Source organism: Aphelocoma coerulescens, chromosome 1 (assembly GCF_041296385.1).
Source record: "Aphelocoma coerulescens isolate FSJ_1873_10779 chromosome 1, UR_Acoe_1.0, whole genome shotgun sequence".
NCBI lineage: Eukaryota > Metazoa > Chordata > Aves > Passeriformes > Corvidae > Aphelocoma > Aphelocoma coerulescens.
The window spans coordinates 32,209,459-32,231,916 of record NC_091013.1 but is presented as its reverse complement, the minus strand read 5'-3'; the positions used below and the strand labels follow the sequence as shown (position 1 = coordinate 32,231,916).

Sequence of the window (22,458 nt, the reverse complement as noted above, 5' to 3'; positions counted from 1 at the left end):
CGCATTTCCTCAGCATCTGCATCTCAAAATGTCCAAGAGGAAGGCTCTTGGACAACTGAACATTTCCAGTGACGTAGCCCCACCTTTGGAAACCATGGTCTTTCACTGGACAAACCCAACACCTCTGCTCTCATATAATTCTGATCAAGCCACTCTTAAAATGCCCATTATGTAATGGGCACCATAACACCCACTATAAGCAATGTAAATGGAATTTGCAGGCAATCTTTAAAGGATGAGTGAGAACACAGAAGGAACGTTCAGAGGAGCCAAATCAAGTTGATTGACAACATGATGATTGAGTGAATTTATAACCCATTACTTCTGGAAGTAAATAAATAATGAGGCTGTTGAGAACATATTTTAAATGGTACAAGGAGGTACACCTAGCAAGTAAGGATAAAACCCCTGTTATCTTTCCACTGACAGTAGGATCTTGAAAATGAAGAGCTGACTGGCATGTAATGGCAAGCCTACACTAGCCCAGTCTCTGCTGCAGAGTGACAAGGAGTATAGGTACTGCTGTCAGCTTTAACTGAGCTAGCTCATACACCAAAAGCAATTTAACCTCTGAAGCACTGAGCTACAGGTGCAATAATTTAGTACCTGCAATATAGACTTTAATCTAACACAGAACAAACAGTAGAGGGACTGGAATATATACTCTACTCACAAGCAGGTACTAAGGTTTGGTGTCACTGCATCCTTACTCCTACTACAACTGATAGGGAAATTAAGGTGGCATATGCTGGAAATAGCTTTATTCATTTCTTGCCCTTGCTGTGAAAACACATGCTGAGAAAGTGTCAAGAACAGTTTCTAAAGGAGGTGAAAAAATTTCATCACATAGGACATGGGAAAGCTAACTTGGTTAACACCCAGAAATGTAGAAACCAAGTCCTTGTGTGGGTAATAGCTAAAGGCCCATCAGAACTGTTTAATTCCTAATACTTATACTTTTCCAGAGCTACTTCTTTACATCTAAATTCTTCCTCATTGCTAGACAGTGAATTTCTTCCTCTCTGTTTTACTTCACTTTTGGAGATAAACAAAAGATCATCAAAGTCTGACATCTTCTCCCTGGCATGCCTTTTGTCTACTGTTGTCCTCTTCTTTTTCTTTTTTCCCCTCTTTTCTTTTACAATACTTTTCTTTGCTTCTTCTCCTCCTTCATCTTCCACAGGTGGGAGAGGGCAGGGCTTTGTGGTCTCACCATCCAGGCTAGAAAAGCAGAAAAGGAAATTCACAAAGCTAAAAGCACACATATCATAACTTCTCTTTAACAAGACATAGATTTCACCTTTTTCCACATCTCACAGTACTGACAAGAGAATGACTTATCACACTCTTTACCATTTGACAGGGCTATAAACATCCTACAATTCAGTTTCCCTTTTACTTATAGAATAAGTGAAAGATAGCCTAAAACAGGGCTCTGGCCCTTAATCTCATCTGTCTCTTATGACTCCCAAAAGGATGTGGGCAATAATGCTCTTTAGCTGTGTGGGTCCAGATCACACAGTGTTTTTCTTTGCATATAGAACTTGTTAGCTACATTTGCAGAATGTTTGTTCTGCCATAATTATTTCTTTCCACAGTGATGGCAGAAAAATACCCCAAGCAGCTGCTAATGTCTGATACTAAAATCATGAGAGATATATTAGTACCTCTAAAGATCAGTCAATTACACATAATCCCTAATACACACCACAAAAACCTTAAAAGACAATCCCAAAGAAGTCAGAACTGGAGTTAGCCAAGCCATTGTAATACATCTACATGCACTATGGACTTTGTCAACATGGGAAGCTGGGATATGCCTTTTAATTTTTTTATCCCTTACTACTCCAGGACTTAGCACAAAGGGTTTGTCTCTTTTTGAGGCTCTAATATCATATTGCATTCAGACTTTTTGATTCTTTTCCAATTAAATTATGCTTTTACATTGTTCCTATCAACAATATCACTTTCAATTCAATAGCACTTTCTCATTAGATCTGTCCACACCCATGAGCAATATGCTGCAGTGTTCCCCTCGATGTATGACATAGGAGGTAGGGATTTCTTTCAGAAATGTAATAAATAGCAAGTTTCATTGGAAAGCACACTTTCATGCCCTCTTAAAAGGAAGGGGTTCTAATGGAAACTCAATTTAGTACATTCATTTCAGTTAATTCTCCAAAGAATTCCTCTGTTTGCCAGTGCATAACTCAACTTTTTCCTCATTTTTACATAAAAATGGCAAGTCAGTTTGCTAATAAATTCTCTTTGGAGAGCGAATATTTTGTATTAAAGCACATTTTCATGCAACAAAGCATGTACATCCATGTAGAATGGACGCTATTCTTATTGCTTATGCATTAATCACATCTTCTCTTAATATGGTACCTCATTTAGAATACAATCCAACTCAGTGGAAGGGAAAGACTGCTGCTGAATTTGCTGGAACTCAGACCAGTAATATACTTGCCCCTTTCCAACTGGTTGTATGCATTAAGAAGGAAACCATGGTCTTCAGGTTTGCTTTTAGGTGAGAAGAGGCTATGTCATATCAATGTTGTGGCCTGGGAAAAGGCATTGATGTGTTTCAAGATTTGGAATTCTGCTCAGTTAAGAGATGGCATTTGTGTGCTGTGGCTGCAAGCTGGTGGAAATTTGAGTTTTAAACTGTGCTGGGGTCACTACTAGAAAATATGTGGGAATCACAGGACTTGAATCTTAGTTGCTTTTCATTCCATCATTCTCAGAGAATCCATAGATCAGCCCACAACTGGTACCCTCACCCATAAGTTTTAGATGTAGTCTTTAATGATGATTATCATACTGGAACATTTCAATGGAAATTAAGAACATCTGTGGGTGACCAAGGACCTGGAGCAGGTTGCTCAGAGAGGGTGTGCTGCCTCCTCATTGGAGATATTCAATCATTTGGATGCAATTCTGTGCAATGTCCTCTACAGCGACCCCACTTGGAGGCTGGACCAGATGACCCACTGTGGTCACTTCCAATCTGACCCAGCCTATGACTCTGTGATCTGAAATTGCCTTTAATGGTGGAACTTATTTCACTCTACAACTACCTGAAAGGAGGTTGCAGCCAGATGGGGGTCAGGCTCTTCTCCCAGGCAACCAGCAACAGGACAAGAGGACACAGCCCCAAGCTGTGCCAGGAGAGGTTTAGGCTGGACATTAGAAAGAAATTCTTCACAGAAAGAGAGGCTGGGCATTGGCATGATTTCTCAGGGAGGTGGTGGAGTCAGGGAGGTGTTTAAGGAAAGACTGGATGTGGCACTCAGTGCCATGGTTTAGGTGATAAGGTGGTGTTGGGTCATAGGTTGGACTCAATGATCTCAAAGGTCTTTTCCAACCAAGCTAATTCTGTGATTCTGTGATTTGTCCTGTTCATGTTTATTCTTGGAAATAAACTTCCCATGATGGAGATTATACAATTCTTTGGCAGCAGTGCTCATACTACATGGAAGAGGAAATCCTTCATCCTGTGGGATGTCAAGGCAAATGGAAGATTCAAAACAAAATTATGTTTTCTCACACAAAATGTGAAACTGTGGGACTCCCCCTGGGAAGAAGCTATGGATGATGAAGGTTTACATGGTTTCAAAAAAGTAACTGCACAAATTCATGGAAGAAAATTCCATTATGGCTGATTAATACAGAGACTCCAATTCTGCTTCAGAGATTTTTTAAATCCCAAATTATTGTAGGTCGGGAATGTATTCTGGAGAAATATTCCTAGATGATTGTTCTGATCTTACTGTCCTTCCTAAGGTTTGTTGTTGATAGCTCTCTGAGGTTGTTGGTGCTCTGACAGGTGTCACAAATCAATGCTACTTCAACTGGATTAAACTAGAACTTAATACAAGACGAAAATGTAATCCACAATCACTTGGAACCACTGCATTTTCAGTGGACACTTCACATCCTGCTGCACATTAATTCTGCAGAACCTAAGTAAGGGCTCATACTCCTCTTACACAGTTCTCTCTCTGTCATTCTCCAGATTTAAGCCCAGAAGATGAACAAGTATCTTAGAAAAAAATTGCAATTTAATGTGTAGCTTTACATAACAAGAAGTATCTTAAAAGGAAAATAAGGTCTACAACAAATAGAAACTCCATCTCACCTTTCAGCAATCCTCTTAACAACTTCCTGGGTCTCAGCTTCAAACCATCACATCCCACCAATGTTTCCAAAATGAAAATAGGGCAATAAATTCTCATATAAACTTAGTTGCATGTGTAGAGTAAGCCAGTTCACAATAGCTGTAGTTAGAGTACTACGTATGGAAACCTGACAGCATAGCTGAACTCCAAGTGCAACATTTATGATTCACATTTTAAAAATTTGGTATTTTTAGGTTCAAACATACTCACATCTCATAATCCACCGTCTGCACCGTTCTTATGTACTGACACGAATAGGCATACTTGGTTTGGCTGATTTTAATGAGCTCGCTTCTTACACAGTGTTCCTGCAATAACACAATCAACATTCATCTAATTTAAACCAAAATCTCAAAAGCAACAAAGATACACATGCATAAAAAGTCAACTGTTTAAATGGAACTGTAATCAGCCTCTAATAAAGGTAATTAATATAGAATGTTCAAGTACAAAGTAAATTTGCTTTAATACATGCTATGAAAAATGCAGTAAAATTATAATGGCTTAAAAACAAACCAAACAAATGTAATGAAATTAATTTCAGACTATACTGACTGTGTTAAGACTTCCTATGTTTCTTATTTTAGAAGCATGGAACTTGTGAAAGCCACCAAATGTATTAAAGAAGAAAGAACAGAGTATGATTTAAGAATAAATTATCCTACAGAATTTCTTTGTTCAGGTCTATTACATGAGGTCTTCATTGCACTCTGAAATCTGATTTACTCCGGTTAGCTGGAGACCTGGACTGGGACAGTGAACTCATTAGCCTGGAAAATTCTCTCTGCCTCTTGAAAAACAGAATAATGGTAAAATTGCCAGACTGGTATAATTTCCTAGGTTTACTTACTTCCCTGTTGTTGAACATCAGTACTGTGTAGAGTTTGTCACCTGTTTCCACCCTCTCTGGTGTTGCTATGACAATGGCAGGTACATAATATTCATTTCCTGCCTGTGTCCCAGTTCTGGCAAACACATAGTCTCCAACCTGCACATGAGGAAAGCATCAATGCTAGAGCCATATAACTTGTGACATTTACAAGACAAAAAAAGTAACTACTAGGATATTTTCACATGAATCATCATTCTATCATGTTCCCATGATTTAACATGGACCTTTGAAAAAAAAGAAGAACTTGGTCCTTGCGTGTTTGGAGCACGCAGTTTCCACTGAATCAGGGAGAGAACACAAACAAAAATAAAGGACCAAGCTCTACTAAATGTACCTGGGTTCAGCTAGCAAGCTGAACTGAATGAGGAAACTTACAAACTGTGCATTCCCTTGGACTCTGTGCAAATTTTAAGCCTTTCAATAAGCTTTTAAACCAACTTTGAGAATTTTAGATCATTCCATACGTAACTGATTTATCCAATATTTTTCTAAAAATTAACACAGAAGTCACAATTTTACATCAAATTCTGCAGGTGCCTAGAGTTGGATGGTCCCCTTACAGAATTACCAGGAACTACCATATCAGGATTTGCCTCCATCTTACGATGAAAAAAAAGGTATGTCTCTAGTTTTATATGAAAAAATGCAATTATAAACATGTTTCTTTTATTCAAAACAGATGGATCCATGCTATATCCTATATGCAACCATCACCTTTCTTGTATGTAAAATAAAAATCACCAACAAAACCTAACAGTGATTACAGATAGTCAACTGATAAATTTTAAAAGAAACCAGAAATAGAACAGGGATTATATTTTTTTTATTACTCTTATTTGCCTTAGTATATGGTTAATTGCTGGATTTAAAACATGCTGTGGAAACCAAAGGGTTAAAACCTGCTGTAAATCACACTAAGTATAAAATGTTCTCTTACATTTATAATCTATGTGCTAGGAAACAATAATTCTGCTAAAAAAAGCTCACCTTTCTAATATGGCTGGGGAAATATTAATGTTTTATAAAGAAAACAATATAGATTAATTTAGAATACATAATTTTAATAAACAAAGGAATAGGATTACAATGAAAACAAGCTTCAAGCAAATGAAAAACTTCATGTTGAAATAGCATGATATTACTATAATTAAAATCTTTTCTTTAAGATAAATAGATGTATTTAAACTATTTTTTTTAAATCTGTAATTTATTCTAGGTCTGAGCAAATAAACTAAATATAAAATGCATATTTGCAATCATGAAAAAATACAGTTTTTCACCTGCAGATGTGGGCATGGCATAGCACCTCCCACAGGTATAGTGAACTTGACAGGGACATCACAGCTCTCCCCATTGCTGAAGTCAACAAGTGCACAGGTAGAACTGATATTCTTTATCACAGTTCCTGAAAAACAACAGAATAAAATATTCAAATTATGCTTCTTTCACCCCTTGTGGTAATTATTTTGGAAAAAAAATCCTATAGGCTGTCACATATCACTGAGGTCAAACATGTCTATACTATACATTCTTAATTTTCATTTAGCTACAGTAAGCTGTGCTAGGGCAATGGAGACATTTGTACCTAAAAAACCCATGCCTTACTAATCATTCTTAGTAATGCTATAAAAAGAAAATGAAGTATTTTTCAAGCACAGGTCTGAAATTTGTAAGCTGATCAGGTTAACATAATAAAACTGACAGTTAACATAATAAAACTACTACCACAGTTAAAAATATGTAATTGAATAAAAACCCAACCAAACAAGTAAAGGCAACACAAAAATAAACACATACACAGAGAGAATATTTTTCTTAAGAAACAGTAGAACTCAGTTTTACCTACTAATCATTCTGGCTTAAAACTCAATAAAAAGGCAGCAGCATTTAGTGATCTTTTTGAACACATGCAAAGCTTGACTTACAATTTCCTTCCATACTTTTCATAGATAAACATATCATTGCTCTCCAACTTTACAAAATGAATGTCTTCTTACAAATGTATATATATGTGCACATACAAAATATATTATTTTTCATGAATATACACATGTAATATTAAATCTCATTAAAAAAGAAGTAGCTAATTATGACCATAACTTATGTTTTATCAGTATTAAGGAACACTAAATAATATTGAAAATGTGGACAAAAATAGATACCTGGATAATAAAATCCTGTGATGTCTGATCTTGCAATTACCTTTTGGCTTTTGTGAGTCACAAATATTTGACATTTTTGTCTTGTCTTAGACTTCAGCTTTACAGTTTCTTCTTCAAGTCCCTGTAATTTGACACAATTATTTCTTCTACAACAGCTAATCCAGTCAACCTTGATCTATTCTTTGGAATTAATTAAAAATTGAGGCAATGTAATGCTATGACATCTGTACAGAATTCACAGTAAAATGGAAATATTTAAAACTTTCAGAATAGTTCTAAGTACAGGAAGCACTCATGTAAGAGTTTTCACTATAAAACCCTGTTCTATACGGTCATAACAATACCTCTCTTTTCATGTGTTCAGGCAGAAATTTACCTTGATGAATGATAGTTCTGGCTACCATTTTCCTACAAAAAATTTTATGAAGTTGCACAATTCATATTAAAGGATGAGGTAAGGAAAAATCAACTCTTCTGGCAGTATAAGAAAATTTGCTCTACACATTCCTTTTGTCGAGATAGGAGAGTTTTCATAATAATCTGATTTGCATTAGAAGCACCTCACTATATGGGATGAATCATTAAAAAATCAAATATGAAGTAAAAAAATGTTCAGACAAATCTTCAAGTGTCTGGGGAAAAAAGTTTATTTCCAAACTATAAATTCAAAACTTAATTGACATTTTCAACAATTTTAAAACATTCCAGTTTAGCAAAATATTATACCACATATTCTGGAGCTGCCACTGTCCATTATTCTGCTCTACTAGTTTGAGTTCTTCATACACTAATTATTTTTGCCATTCTGATCACAATAATGTTCCCAAATACAAATTACAAGCAAGTGAAAACTCACTTAAAATAAATCAGTTTCACCATTAAATGAAAATGGTGACATTTATTTTCACCATTAAATAAATCAGTTTCACCATTAATTTTTGAAATATTTATTAGCCTACCTCGTGAACAATTTGCAGGCATCCATCTCTTACGCAGTTCTTCTGAATCATAAAAATACACAACTCGAAATCTCAAACTTTTCCACAGATCTACACATTGTTCTGAAAAACTACCATAACTCACAGACTCTTAATAAAACCCTGCTTGCTAGGATGTGTATCACTTTCTTCTTTGTCTGATGACATTTTTTTTTCCCTACAAAAATGCATTTGATTTGATACTTGATTTTCCCTAACAGTCAATAATGATGGAAGAGATATTAATAACTTTGATTAAATTGTTTGTTCTCAGTTGCACTATAATTATCACAATCTCTTTTTTTCAAACTCCTCCTCAAAAATCACAAACAGCACTAGAAAAAAAGTCCTAAAAAAATGAAAACACACACACACACACAAAAGAGGCAAGGAGTTATTTTAAATTGGAGATATATGGGGATTTTTCTAGCTTATTCTTTCCCCCTACAGAATATTAATTATATCAACAGTTTGGGTTTTCAAACTCAGACTAAACCAGAGGCTCTTCACAGTGCTTAACTGACTGCTTGAAATACAACTCAACAAAGGCTGATTTGAGAGCAGACCTACAGTTCCACAGACACAAAAAGGTATTTGGGTAAAGCATTTACTTAATTCCTTAGGCACCAAAAGGACAGCTGCTGCTGAATATTTATTATCAACTAATTTGTAATGCTTGACTAATAACTTGGGCAACTTCCAGCACTCCACATTAATCCAAATACTAAAGACGACACAAGCATCCACAACGAGGATTCCAAGTCCTGCAGAATTCAGGTGGCTCAGAAACACTGTCTAAATTCAAATCCATCTCTCTTTTCTCTCACACAGCTTTTAGGTGTTCAGCAGGATTGACCCAGACACTGTCAGAGTTCCCATTTCTGGCATTCAGTATTTTTATTACAAAAGAGCCCCATCTGATTCTCAGGGATTTTTACGATGTTTAGCTCTGCTTCTGTTGAAGGCAATGCATTAAACCACAATGGGTGAAGAAGAGTTTGTTTACTCCCTTTAAATTCCCTTTCAAAAAGAATAGGCTTTGCACTTTCCTACTATAAGTGAGAATAGACACGAAGAATACCCACAGATCTCCATGTATCTTGGCTCAAACTTTGGGTTTTCATAATCCTGACACCTCCAGAGTGAAGCAAACACTACTCTTCCCGGGCTGCCAGTGGGAACAAGCCCATTCATGGGTGGACCCAGACCATTTCTGTGAAAGAGCCTATCTTTTTGTACCTACTGTCTGTCTCTGTCCAGCAGGTTACTTCACTGGTGACAATGCAAAATTTGATTAAACATCTCTAGGTAGTTACAACTTTTTAGTTGTGCTATTTGGGATGCTTGTTCTTCCTTTGTCTCCATAAAGAGACAGAAGAACAAAGGCAGGAGGTGCCAAGCTGTTTAGGAACACATGAATGCAAAAAAGTTATCAACAGATAGAGATTAGTGATCGTTAAACAGTGAGGAAGAATTAGGAGTGTAAGAAAATGACACCAGGAAATGAAAGGGAGATCCAGAATTTCCATTCTTGCAAAGAATTGTCTTAGCAATAAATATTGCATTAGGAATAACTAAATCAAGTGTATATGAAATAAATTTTTCAGAAAGAAGAGACTCAGTGAGCCACTAGAGGTCCCTTTCCACCCAAATAAACATGCTTTACAAAACACATTATGCTTATTAACTATTTTATGTTCTTTTTAATCATATGGTGAACAGTCAGCAGGGTCACAGACAAGAGTGAGCACTGCACACTCCAGCCCATTCTTAGTGAAACACAGTGTTTTAAAAGTATATTCTTAATGAGAGTTAATTCTTTGCAACAAATGCAGCTTGCTTTCTCTGCAGAAGCCATGAGATTACTTGCAGAAATCCACTACTATGCAGAAACAGAAATATTTACTATGCAAGGAAATGTTCTCCACTGTGCTCAAAGGCCAGATTACAACAGTGGGGAAATAAATACCTCATACTAAAATGTTGCAGCCATTAACAGAAAGCACCAAACTGTCCTGGAATCTACCACATTTGGAAAATAGTAATGCCACAACCCCAATAGACTGAGGTTGTCTAATGACAGGTGGGCAGGCAATCTGAACAATTCCTTTCACTAGGTGCCATCGTTTTGTAAACAGTTTTATAATTCAGTGAGAAAAAAACACTAAGAAATGGTGGATGAAAAGTTCAGAACAGATAAAATATTTTAAGTCAAAGCAGCTACTTATTAGAAAAAAAAAATTATAAATTCTTCATTTTCCATATCTTAGATGAAAGTTGAAAACCAACCTGAAGAGGAAGACTTTTGTTAACTCATGCTTTAGTCGGAACAGCAAAAAGAACTGAGCAAATGGAGTATTATACAATCTACAATTAGCACTACAACTAGCCCTACATCCATGTTTAGTGTTCTGTACTTTGTCTGAAAATAACTAAATGTGTTTTCTCGCTTCCTAAAGCATTTACTTCTTGCAGCACAAGAGGTCTTCAGTCATCTCATAGCCCTATGCTGGTGGATGTCTCCTTCATCCAGCACCAACACAGCACTGGCACAGCCCACCTTTTACAGATATGTGCAAATGGAGCAGCCTGAACACAACTCCCAGAGAAGTGCAGACCATTAGTTCAGTTGTAGCCTTAAACAGAAAGCTCTCATAGCAAGGACATCTAAAAAGGATCACTAATTTTTTTTAAAGAAGTTGTGTAGGTAATTCAGAACCCATAGATGCTAAAAACTAAGGTGTTTTATTCAAAATTTAGTGAAAAAATCTTCAGGAAATTTAAAAGTCTGCTTTATTGCGTAGAACTTCAGGATTACTGTGATTTTTCTACCATGTCACAATGAAAATTTTCATTCAGTGCCATGATCAGCTATTTCCTTGCTCATATACTTCAGCTGGCAGCTTATTTCTCTATACCCATTTCATAGGCAGGCATTACAGTCAGCAAAACCTTCAACAACGCTCTTACAAATTTTCTCATTTTTTTCATTTTTTCCACTGTTTTGCTACCACATAAACAGAATTCTAATTACATCTGCATTTCTGCCTCTCACTCTTAAAGCCTTTCAGTTGCAGATTAGCAATTACTGAAGATGCTGCTCTGATTAGACTCCTAAAGCAGGTTGACTCAGGATAAGTGATTGCACAATGTTAATCACATCATGTCTGAGAGCACACACTGGTTGTTCCAAGGCAGCAGTAAAATCACACTCAACAAATGAAACATAAACATGTTTCTGCTGCTCTTGTATTGGGACATTATACGGCATAGGTAAATCAATAATCAAAATAGCTGTAACAGAAATGCAATATTTTTAAACTAATGTAAAATGAATCAAGATCATCTTTTTTTGAAGACATTAAAATGTGTTCAAATGTACAGTCTTAATGGAAAAAAATCTCAAAAACTACAGAAAACACACACACACACACACACACATATAAAAACACTAACTTCAATCACAGTTTCATAGTAGCTAGACTAATGTATTAATGAAATGGAGAGACAAAAAAAAAAATCTCTGCCTAGCCAAAAGCAGGTGTCCACTTCAGAATGAGCTCCAGATGCCACTGACTCAGTTCATAATGCTGTGAGATTGCCCACCACTTCATGTGTGCCCACGTTTTAGGGACAGTTAAATTTTAGTGTACAAAAATGAAGCTGTATCCCACCTCCTCTCTCCATCTTTTCTTTTACAAGAAATGTACCATGGAAGATGACAGAGATTTACTCCAATATTACAAGATCTTTTTGTCCTGTTTATCAGATATTATAATTTATATCTAAATTGCCTTTAATATATCTGTTCTTTCTCTTTCCTGCTATCATTGCAGAGGAGATAAAGATCCTTTGCTGCAATTTATTTCTTAGAGGCTCGATTTCTGTGGCTCTTGCAACTTCAGAACTTCTACTTCCCCAGTACTTAAAAAAACTAATTGAAAGCTTTCTCTCTGTTTAACTACCTTCTTTCCTCTATCCATTTTATTTAGCATCATGCTAAATGTCTACTTTATCAGCCATGATGGCAAAAAATATTCCAGAGGTACATAGTGAAGAGGAATATCTAAGGGGGGAAAAAATCCTTTCCCATGTATTACCTTTTTATTGTTGCTTATGTGTGATTCTGAGCTTTTCTCAGTTTCCTTTTTGACAGTTTCCTGAAGATCAGAGGCTTGTTGTATATATGTTAATGCTGTCAATATCTCATCTTCTAATAATTTTATATCTTCGTAGGAAATTGGCCATCCCAAATTCTCTAAAGCTTCCAGCAAAACTTCTTTGTGCTGTATATATTGGACTGGCCCATCCTCTTTAAATCTTAAAAAAAAAATATTTTTAAAAATTAATCACAAGTAGGAAAAATTTTAATTATGTCAGTGCTTTACAGATAGAGTCACCAATTGTAAAGGCAGAATAAAGAATCAGATTCAACCAATTTATCTTCTGTATGCTACAAATTCTTGCATTTCATCCAGATACAGCTGTGTTTGGTCTAACACATGTCTGGTTTTAATATATCTTACAGAAACACAGCTACAGACCAATTCAAATGGCCGAGCCATAATTTCTTAGAAATAAATCAAATATTTTAATATATATGCACCAATATTAGTGATTAATATGCTCCTCTAGCAATAGACTGTGCAATTGCTATGACTTGTCTTCTCATTACATGCATAATTGGCCATCCATTATCAAAAATTAAACGTTTTGGATGACACCATGTCAAATTTCTATACTGAGCAACTCATTGTCTATCAACAGACATCTATTCCCTTTTTTTTTAAATTACATGCTGTTTTGTTTAAGAGTCTTCATCTCCTCTCTGCACCAGAATGGAGTTTTAGTTCTCCTTATTAATGGTAGAATTGTGGGGTTTTTACTCATTAGCTTATGTCTTCTTAAAAGCACTCTAGTTTTCATTCCCATTTTTCTGTTAAGAAATATTTCAGGCCCATTTTCATTACTTGATCTTCACTTTATTCTCTAGTACAAACAGATGCTAACTTCACTGATGTTTAAACAGCCATTAATTTTCTAAATCAATATATAAAAATAGGCTAGTTAACGTAGTAAAAACTTCCAGAGTGATATACAGACCAACAAAAGCTTTTAAGGTGCTTATTACACCTTAACAAACCAGCCACTAGAGTGCTCTTTACGGGATGAGAGAAGATTTACTTTGATGTCAAAAGCAATGACATGCTGCCCTCCCAAGGCCCTGCACTTGACACTGATTAAGGATAGAGAAGCAACATTCAAATGGAATGCATATCCTTTCCTTTAAAAATAATCAGCACCACAAAAAGGATGTCCAGAATTTAATATTACTCCATATCATATATACTTATTCGAAAGCAAGGTATAGTTATGAAATACTTGAAAATTAAACCAGTTGGTTATAGAAATAGTGATAAAAAACTATCAGATATCTATGACCAGCCCTTCAGAGGCACATTAGAAAACCAAAAGTGATAGCTTACTTCTCTCTTTCCTCCTGAGATAGTGCTCTCCAAATAACTAGGTTCAGGCGCCTATTAAAGAAAGCAAAGTAGTTTTTGAGGGAATGCAGTTCCTTGTGAAGCTGATTATCTCAAAACTAGCAAATAAACACACTTTCTTAAGATATCTGCACTGATTTGTATTCCAAGCACACTGTATCATCAAATTGTATTGTTATCATTCAGCTATGAAATTATCAACTGGAAGAGAAGATGGGAAAACAGTATCTTCCATCAAGTAACAGCATGACTATTTCAGGGTCATAGAAGGTGTAACAGCAATCACTGCTGCTTCCTGCCAGGATTTTCTATGGATGGTTGTCTTCAGCACCAGCAATTTAAATCAAATAACAAAACTGATTAAAAGCCAGTTAAACTGCACAGTTCCTCCAGTTAAACATTTTCAGAAAATGTAGTCTGAATGTAGTAATGCTGATTTCTACTTTTTTCCCTGCTAAGAGTACCCCTCAGTTCTGCCATTCAGGCTTCTAATTCATTAAACTCTGGCTATGAAGAAAAGCTACTGACAGGAAAACAGAAGTGATTATCCCAAAGCAATGCAGTACTGAGATCTTTTAAAAGCACCACTAAACTTTCTGCTTTTGCTTTTCAAGACATAAATTTTAAAATCTTGTAAAATCATCTAGTTTATTGTTTTCTGTATTGACATCTCAAACAATTAAGCCATCACCCAATTACTTCATTTCTGCTATAGAAATAAACCTTTACTGATGATCCTAATTAAAGTAATTCTAGAAAAAAAAATCCAGATTTCCTTTGGATAGACAAGAACCAATTCATTGCTAGGAAAAATTCAGAGTGTAACCTGATTGACTACAAGTAATCTTGCCAGATTTACTGGAGCATGTACAAAAGAAAAAGCACATTAAAAAAAGATTCTGAATATTAAATTATTGATGATTCATTTTATCTACTAGAATGCTATCCCAGCATTTTAAGAATACAAACTACTTAGCTCATTCTCAATCTACAGTCTCAGCATGCTCCACTGCCTATTTCATCCTTCTAAATCTGCACACTCATAACTAACTTGTTTATAAAAACTTCTGGCTATACAAGATCATACACATTATGAAGCTTCCAGTGTTTTTCTTCTTTAATACTGTATATTGTCTTTGCCAGAGCACAAAAATTATGCCTTCACCACTTCTCTCCCGCTAAACCTGATGCCAATGGGGGAAAATATTGTCATGGGGGAAAATATGGTCATGTTTGCTTCTGTGCTTGAAACCTGGACACCCTGATGTATTGTTTCATTTACATATGTCAGAGTAAATTTGTGACCAACCGCTATTTACAAAGCTGAACTGCAGCTTTTGGAAATTCAGTTATTAGAAAAGGGCTGTGACATCTAGAGCAAAATAAATTTGACTGGGTTGATGTTTCACATGTAGAGGAAAAGTAAAGAGATCTCATCTGTACACTCTCAATTATAAGGATCTTCAGGCAGATCTACACCTCTTCTATACCTCTTCTATACCTCTTTTTCATGGAAGTAGGAACTCAATCCTACTATTGTAAATACACTAATACATTGATCTCTGTTGGAAAACAGAAGTAAACGATAATCTTTATCACCAAAGTTTTACGGAAATGCTGTCAGTAGAAGATTACCAGAGTTTAACCAGAAAACAATTTTATTTCCCTTAAAATCAAAGTCAATAAATGTAAAATATTCAGTGGTATGGCACAGCAATGAAAAACTGGAATTTTTTTCAGAATTCACCATCACAAATACACTACTTGAACCTTCTATTAAAATGAGTGACAAATCAATTTCTATGAATTCTTCATCAGCCTGGTAACAACAGTATTGTCTCAGTGACAGAGCAAACAAAACAAAAGATTTTTATTCACTGAACTCCATTAATATTAGACATAGCAAGCAGCATTTTCAAACCAAAATTCTTGATTTTACCACAAAAGATGTATATAGGACAATAGGAACGAAAAAGAAAGCTATTACATGCTTTAGAAAGAACTGGTATGATCATATAGCTGCCAAGGAAAATAACCTCAAACCTTAAAGAGCCTCAGTGGAATTAACAAAAAAACAAGGACTAAACACTTGTCATCAAGGGGGTTTTGGTCATATAAACTAATTACATTTGTAAATGTTATTAGAATGCAGCCTAAAAATATTTATTGAAACAATTCTAGTCAAAGCTCCATATGATTACTGAATTACACTATAGTCAAATAATCACATTATTTCAAAAAAATCCACAAAGTTGGATCATGGAAAGGAGTAGCTTAGAGATCTAATGCCTTTTTCCTGTTTACTTCAGTTCTGCATTTAATTAACAAGTAGGACACATATGCCTCTCAAAAAAAAAAAACCCACCAAATTTTAATTGTCAGTATCTTATCGGTGCCTCAGTTACACTCTTGCACGCATAGCTGGGTGGTAGAGAGCTGGCAGCAAAAAGCAGGTCCCTAATTTAAGCGTCAGTCTATGGATATAGGAGCTTAATTTTAAGGTAAAAGTCTGGCCAGCATTGTATGTTTACAGATGACTCCTCCTGAGGGATGACTGGTTTTAAGTTTGCTCCCAAAAAGTAACAGAATTTTGCTTTTGTCACTGAACAAATACAAAATGAGCAATATGTTGTTATTTATTATCTCCTTGCCTATTATCTGTTTTTACAGTCTGCTTTTTTTTAAAGAAAATAAACATTTCTCCTACATGTTGATGGTGGATTAAAGTCTGCCAACATGCAGAATTATCAGTATTGAGCAAAGCATGTGCGAGGAAATAGCCAGTACCTAAGAAAAAAACTGAAACAACTGCAAACATAAATTTCTTGTGAGTAGACTTGCCTTTCATAGGATTTAATTGCTTGTTCCAGCTTCTCTTTATAGGCATCAAGATTCACTGCCTGAGGATTAATTAGTGAGATCCCCTTCTTGTCATTGCTAACACGGGCCAATGGTAACATCTATTATACAATAAAAGACACAGATCCATTTATCATACAAATTTTCCTCCACCAGAATGACTGTATGCCAAGGCTCGTAACAGCCAGAAGGAACACTGGAAGACTGCAGAAAGAAAAATCTAAGCACCACAAATGTCAGACACAGTTTCCAGCCAGTTCTTCTAAAATTATACAAACCCGTTATGCAGAAGTTACAAATTAAGGTTCCTAACTACTAAGTCAGTACTGTCAAACAACTCACTCTAATAATGTAAGTCAGAAGGAAACAAGTACATCTAGTGCATGACCATATTCCAGGTTTTATTGCCTTAAAACACTCTCATACTTTCTAGCATCTAATTCTAGCATACAGGTGTGACAGTAGATATTTAAATGTATTTAATGCTCTTATTCTGGAGGAAATTATTTTCTAAGGAATTAGAGTAGTAAGGCTATAGAAAGACATTTCTCACCATCACACTGATCACCAAAGAGCGAACAAGGTGGACATCGGTCACTGAAACTTGCCTTGATTAATTAGGAACCTAATCAGGTTTTTCAGAATCAGGAACTTCAGTGTTTTTCAAATCTCCCAATACAACACCTACATAACTCCATTATAAAATAAAAATGAATACAATTGAGAGTGGATCTTCAAAAGGCAGAGAAAAGGGTAGAAATAGATGACGAAAGAGGAGGAAGGATGCCTTCTAAACTCTCAGTCTAAAGTCTCACCATCTTTGAGCCTCTTAAATTACTCAGTAGTTTGTAAAAGAAAAGCTATTTTACATATCTGTGTCCTGATGCTGAATATAAACAGGAAAAAATCCAAGGAAGAACTGGAGAAGAAAAAGAATGTTACTCTCCCCAAAACTGTCTTCAACGCATATGATTGAGTGGGAATCTTCCCCAAGTGCCTGTTTGAGATCAGGATATAGATGAGAAAAACATTAAACTAAAAGCCCTATTGGGGGAATAAGAGAAACAATCAGAAAATAGAGCAATAAAGAGAATTATTTGAGAACATTTTTCAGTGATGCTTTATTTGTGTTTGAATCATCTCAGCATAGCTGGATTCCAAATTACAGCAGTATAAATCATTTTTTTAGGAGCAGTGGTGTGACTTTGTATCACCCTCTCTTTTCAAGGACATCATCTCTCTGATTAATGAATCTGTGTCACATTGGTGCCAGACCACATCAGAGCTCCTAATATTAAATTAATCTTACAATCACTTAGAAGCTAAAGACAATGGGAACATGTCAGTGAAGTATCTTGCAGGGGACAGATGAGGTAAATCTTTGCCCATAATTCTGAGCAGTGACATCTGGCTACTTATCATTTCCAGGTGAATTTGAAAGCTGAAAGGCAGGGAAGTGATGACCCCTCTTCAAGTTCCGTAATGCCATGATTGTTGTCTACGATGTTACTCAAACCAAGTTAACAGAGGTTCAGCAGGGCCTCACCATGTAGGAGCACACTTCTACACTGCCTTGAAATTCTGAACAATTTCAAGTACAAACAGCATAATTTGCAACATCAATATTTAATATAGTTTATAAAACACTTTGAATAGAATATAAGGGGCAGACAAGCATAAACACATTACTATATTTTTGAAGACAAAAACCAGAATGAAATGTGTTCTTAGCAAATACTAAACTTGAAATACTATGTGTGCTTTGAGAACAATGAACTCTGCTCACGAAGTCAAGTGTAATTTGACAGACTCAGCTGATAGAAATCACAGAGAAATTTTATTGCCAAAACGTTTTGTCATTTTCTAAATTAAATACTTAAACTTTCACGCTAAAAGAATTCACTTGTTTCAAAATGGCTTTTATTTCAAACTCCAAATTTCAAAATCTTAAAGACAAAACTAAAGCACAATGACCCTATAAAATTTTTCTTATTTTAGACCAAAGAAAGATGTTTTTGTTGGCTGAATCTGATTCTTTTGAGCAAAGCATTGAGTCAAAACTCCATGACTAGAAAACCTGTACTTATGATGCCACAACCTGCAACATACACTCACATGATTCTACGGGGAAGGTTTCCCCCAGAATTACCACAGCATAATTTAGAAAAGCTCCCAAGTCATTTTTTTTTTTCTGAATATGAATCTGGATGGGTAGTTTAATAAATTAATCTCTTTGAAATAACTCAGGCGGAACTGACGGATCACACAGAACTGAAAACAACAGCTCAGCCTTTTATTAATGAACAGTTGTCATGGAAACATTTTTTCTTGCTGCATCTCCAAGGTAAGAAAACTGTTCATAGTTATTCCATCATCACTGCTGGCAAAGGCCAAAAATAAAAATTATACTATCCCCTGAAAAGCAAACAAAGATGTCTGCATTTCACACCAAGAAAACTAAGATCCCAGAAGGAAGAATGCAAAATTATCTGTACATTTATTATCTTTAATGAAATCTTATAAAGTACTGGAATAATCAAGATCCTCAAAGTCTCCTATTCAAGCTCAATCTAGTCTCACCCTATTTTCTTGATATACTGGCTGAAGCTTGAGGTAAAGTGGGTTCTGTAGCTCAGAAATTCTACTGCTTTCATCTTGTGTGCAAACCTCAACCTTCTTTCTCTTTTCTATACTCAACTTCAGATCCAGAAAAATGCATTCCGCTGCACATAAAACAATAATTCTCCACTGCCTGAGAAACTGGATCTCTGATTACAACTAATGGAGTAGGTATGAAGAAATTACAAAAATTATTATTTTGCCTTTACATCCCTGAATCTAAAGAAAGCCCATGGATCACTGTCTGGATTCTGTACAGCACCTGTTCATTCAAATAACACTGAACTTAATTCAGTCCTGAACTAGACTACCAGGAGTTCCTATGAATTGCCACTAAGAACTACTTGTACACAGTACTTGCTGAATCATAGTTTAGACTATTTTCAGAGATAGACAGTCTGTTTTACAGACTGCTTCGTTTTTTGCAAGGGTTGTCTCTAAAGGACTCAAAGGGCTGCTCATTGAGAAACATGGAAGAAAGAGGTCCTCTTAGGTATATTCAAAAGAAGATGGAAAAAGAAGTGACTGCTCACAAATGAGATGTAAGAGATTTGTGAAATTCACAAAGTCTTTTGTTTTACATTTACAGTAGATTGTTTTGCACAATTTTATAATCATTGGATTTCTGAATTTTTTTGAAAAATGGCTATTTTACATCCGAAATGTGAAAATGTACCTTTTCAAATGTTCTCATATAAAAAGACATAATTATATTTTTAAAAAATCACAGTTAAAAAAATCCTTACAGATCTTGGTTTTGACTTGGTTTTACCAAAAGAGAGGAACTGTTTTTACCAAAAGAGAAGAACTGGTTTTTCTTCAACAGTCTGCATGCTTTAGCAAAAATTCCCATTCCTAAATTTAAAAAACAAGCATGAAAACTTTAAAATGTAAAATTGTGTACATTTGTTATAAATCTTTTACTTAGTTCTATACCACATTCTATTGCAAATCCCTTGTTCTTTCTTTATTATTTAAAAAAGAAAACGTTGTTTAGCTTTTTCTTGGAGTCTTGTTTAAAGAAACAGTTTTTATTAAATGAAATGAGCTGCAGCATATTCATGGGACTTTTGCACGATGCATAACACAAGAAAAATTACAGCAACTTGCCATGAAATGGATTTCCTTTAAATGGAATGGCAATTAGAACTTTATGATACACAATTCACCATAAATTTTGCACAATCTTACAACTGTCTACACTTATCAAAATTTAATTTTAATTACTGAGTTACAATACTTTTCAAAAGGTCTTAGCAGTCACATGTAAAAGTTGAGAATGCAGAAATGCACAAACTGTGCACCAGCACCATTTTCCAGATGACTTTATGGAATAAAACACATACTCCAGTGAATTAGTAAGCATCACTGGAGGCTGTGGTGCTCAAGAAATTGCCAAACACCCGATGGCTGCACACTGCCATCAGCTGGTAATTGTGAAAGAACTCAAGGGTAAAGCATGCAAGAAATAGTACTATTAACTATCAGTTTTATCTGCTTACTGATGCATGAATGAACATTCAGATATGTATTATACATTTAGTGCCCATCAACAATCTACAATACCAGAGAATTCTTTTATGACGTTCATAGAAATTAATTTTAAAAATCCTTCTGAAAACACTATCAAGTTTTGCTCTAGCTTTCAAACAGTGTAAGAGTTTTACCTTATCAAATACTTTGGAAACTACATGCTTGTCCAGAACTGGGATGTATTTTGTACTGTGAGGGACAGTTGTAGGAGCTAAGGCATCCATGATAGTGAGTCGCCTAGCAGCCAAGCCATGGGTCTTTAACCAAAGAGCTGAAGAGATATCTAGAGAGCTAGAAAAGAGAGACTGTGAGACGTAGCACAAGGTAGAAATACATTTGAAATGTTTGAAATGACTGAAGAAAAAACACAAGCCATAAGTTTTGTTATACATTTATATCTGCACATACATACCTTTTAGATGCCCTTTTCATATTCAGCATTTTCAGATCTAAGAGAAAACATTTGTATTTTGTTATCTCAGAGATTTTGTGCACAAAAAAGCATGCATAAATAAGTTGCAATATAATAACACCATTTTTTTAAATTTGAGCCTACAAGCAGCATCACACACAAAGACAATACAACATTTCAGCTCTAAATTAATCAATGAGAATTAGTTTTCCTAGGTTTCTTGGTGCTTGATCAATAGTAACAGTGTTACCATATGCCTCATGATCCCTAATTAAGCCAAGGAAATCTATAAAACAGGTGGGCAATTTATTTTGTAAACCGAAATTTGTTTCAGTATATTTATTTTTGACCAAAACCTGATTAACCAGCTTATTTCCTAAGTCAGGATGTGATAACAAGTACTACCACTAATGAGATGGCCAGGAGTAGCTAATTTAAGGTACACCACTACGAAAATCTGTATAAAAGATATGTAAAAAACTAAACATAAGATGCTGCAATGTAAAGAAGTCAAACATCTTTAAGTGTCATAGGTAAGGTTTTAGCATGACTTAGAGGATGTATCAAAAAGTTTGGAGTTGGACTAATTACTATGTATTAATTATCTGGATGTATTTCTAAGCTCCATTTAAAACCCTGTTGTAAACTGCTAGTTTGGGAACTGGCAGGAGTCTGGCCAGAGCTGTAAGAGCACTGTCACAATACCCAACTTCATGTCCAACTGCTGAGTTTCAGTCCTTTGTACTGCAGATCTGCACAGTTTTGCCTCAAACGAGGCACCATTAGATACAAATGTAACAGGAGAAATGTTATCACCTGCCCCACTCCGAACTTCTTGTTCTGTCAACTTGCCTTTGAAAATGGCTGTACATTTCACACCCTTCTTGACAGAAAAACTCTTTTCCTCTGGAGACACTCCTTCCTCTGGGCTTTCTTCCCTAGCTTTCACATGGCTCAGGATTCGCAGCAGACTCGTCTTTGTTTGATCTGTAGTTGATGAAAGGGAAAGAAAGGAAGAGCTAACTTACTGCTCAAATACATGCCTGGGATTTTTGAGTTCCTCTTTGGTATTCAGTTTTTAAGGGACTGCCTACACAAGACCTCAAACACAAAACTACTTCAACACTAAGTTGTACTTTGTACTTTTCCCCAAGGATGAGGGTTTATCTTACTTCAGCTGGGTAAATTTGGTTTCAGACTGCATACAAAGGACACTTCCAGGAGAAATGTAGTATTATGAGTGCAGTAAGGGGAAACATTAGTATAAGTAATGCTGTAATTGGTGAAAGATCGCCTCTTCATTCTTGCCAATTATGTAC

The 22,458-nt window shown here is 35.5% G+C and overlaps 1 protein-coding gene across 1 annotated transcript in view; it reads right to left on the bottom strand.

The window, feature by feature from the left end:
• Positions 1 to 870: 870 nt before the first annotated feature.
• Positions 871 to 22,458, bottom strand: part of VWA3B (von Willebrand factor A domain containing 3B) — a 62,037-nt gene continuing 40,449 nt past the window's right edge. The window contains exons 18-28 of the mRNA XM_069029133.1: positions 21,956 to 22,126; positions 21,140 to 21,176; positions 20,862 to 21,018; positions 16,558 to 16,676; positions 13,699 to 13,749; positions 12,313 to 12,532; positions 7,236 to 7,356; positions 6,354 to 6,478; positions 5,032 to 5,169; positions 4,392 to 4,489; positions 871 to 1,221 (exon numbers count right to left, since the gene is read on the bottom strand). Of these exons, the coding sequence (XP_068885234.1) occupies positions 945 to 1,221; positions 4,392 to 4,489; positions 5,032 to 5,169; positions 6,354 to 6,478; positions 7,236 to 7,356; positions 12,313 to 12,532; positions 13,699 to 13,749; positions 16,558 to 16,676; positions 20,862 to 21,018; positions 21,140 to 21,176; positions 21,956 to 22,126 (1,514 nt within the window). The 3' untranslated portion in view covers positions 871 to 944. The remainder of the gene's footprint in view (positions 1,222 to 4,391; positions 4,490 to 5,031; positions 5,170 to 6,353; positions 6,479 to 7,235; positions 7,357 to 12,312; positions 12,533 to 13,698; positions 13,750 to 16,557; positions 16,677 to 20,861; positions 21,019 to 21,139; positions 21,177 to 21,955; positions 22,127 to 22,458) is intronic.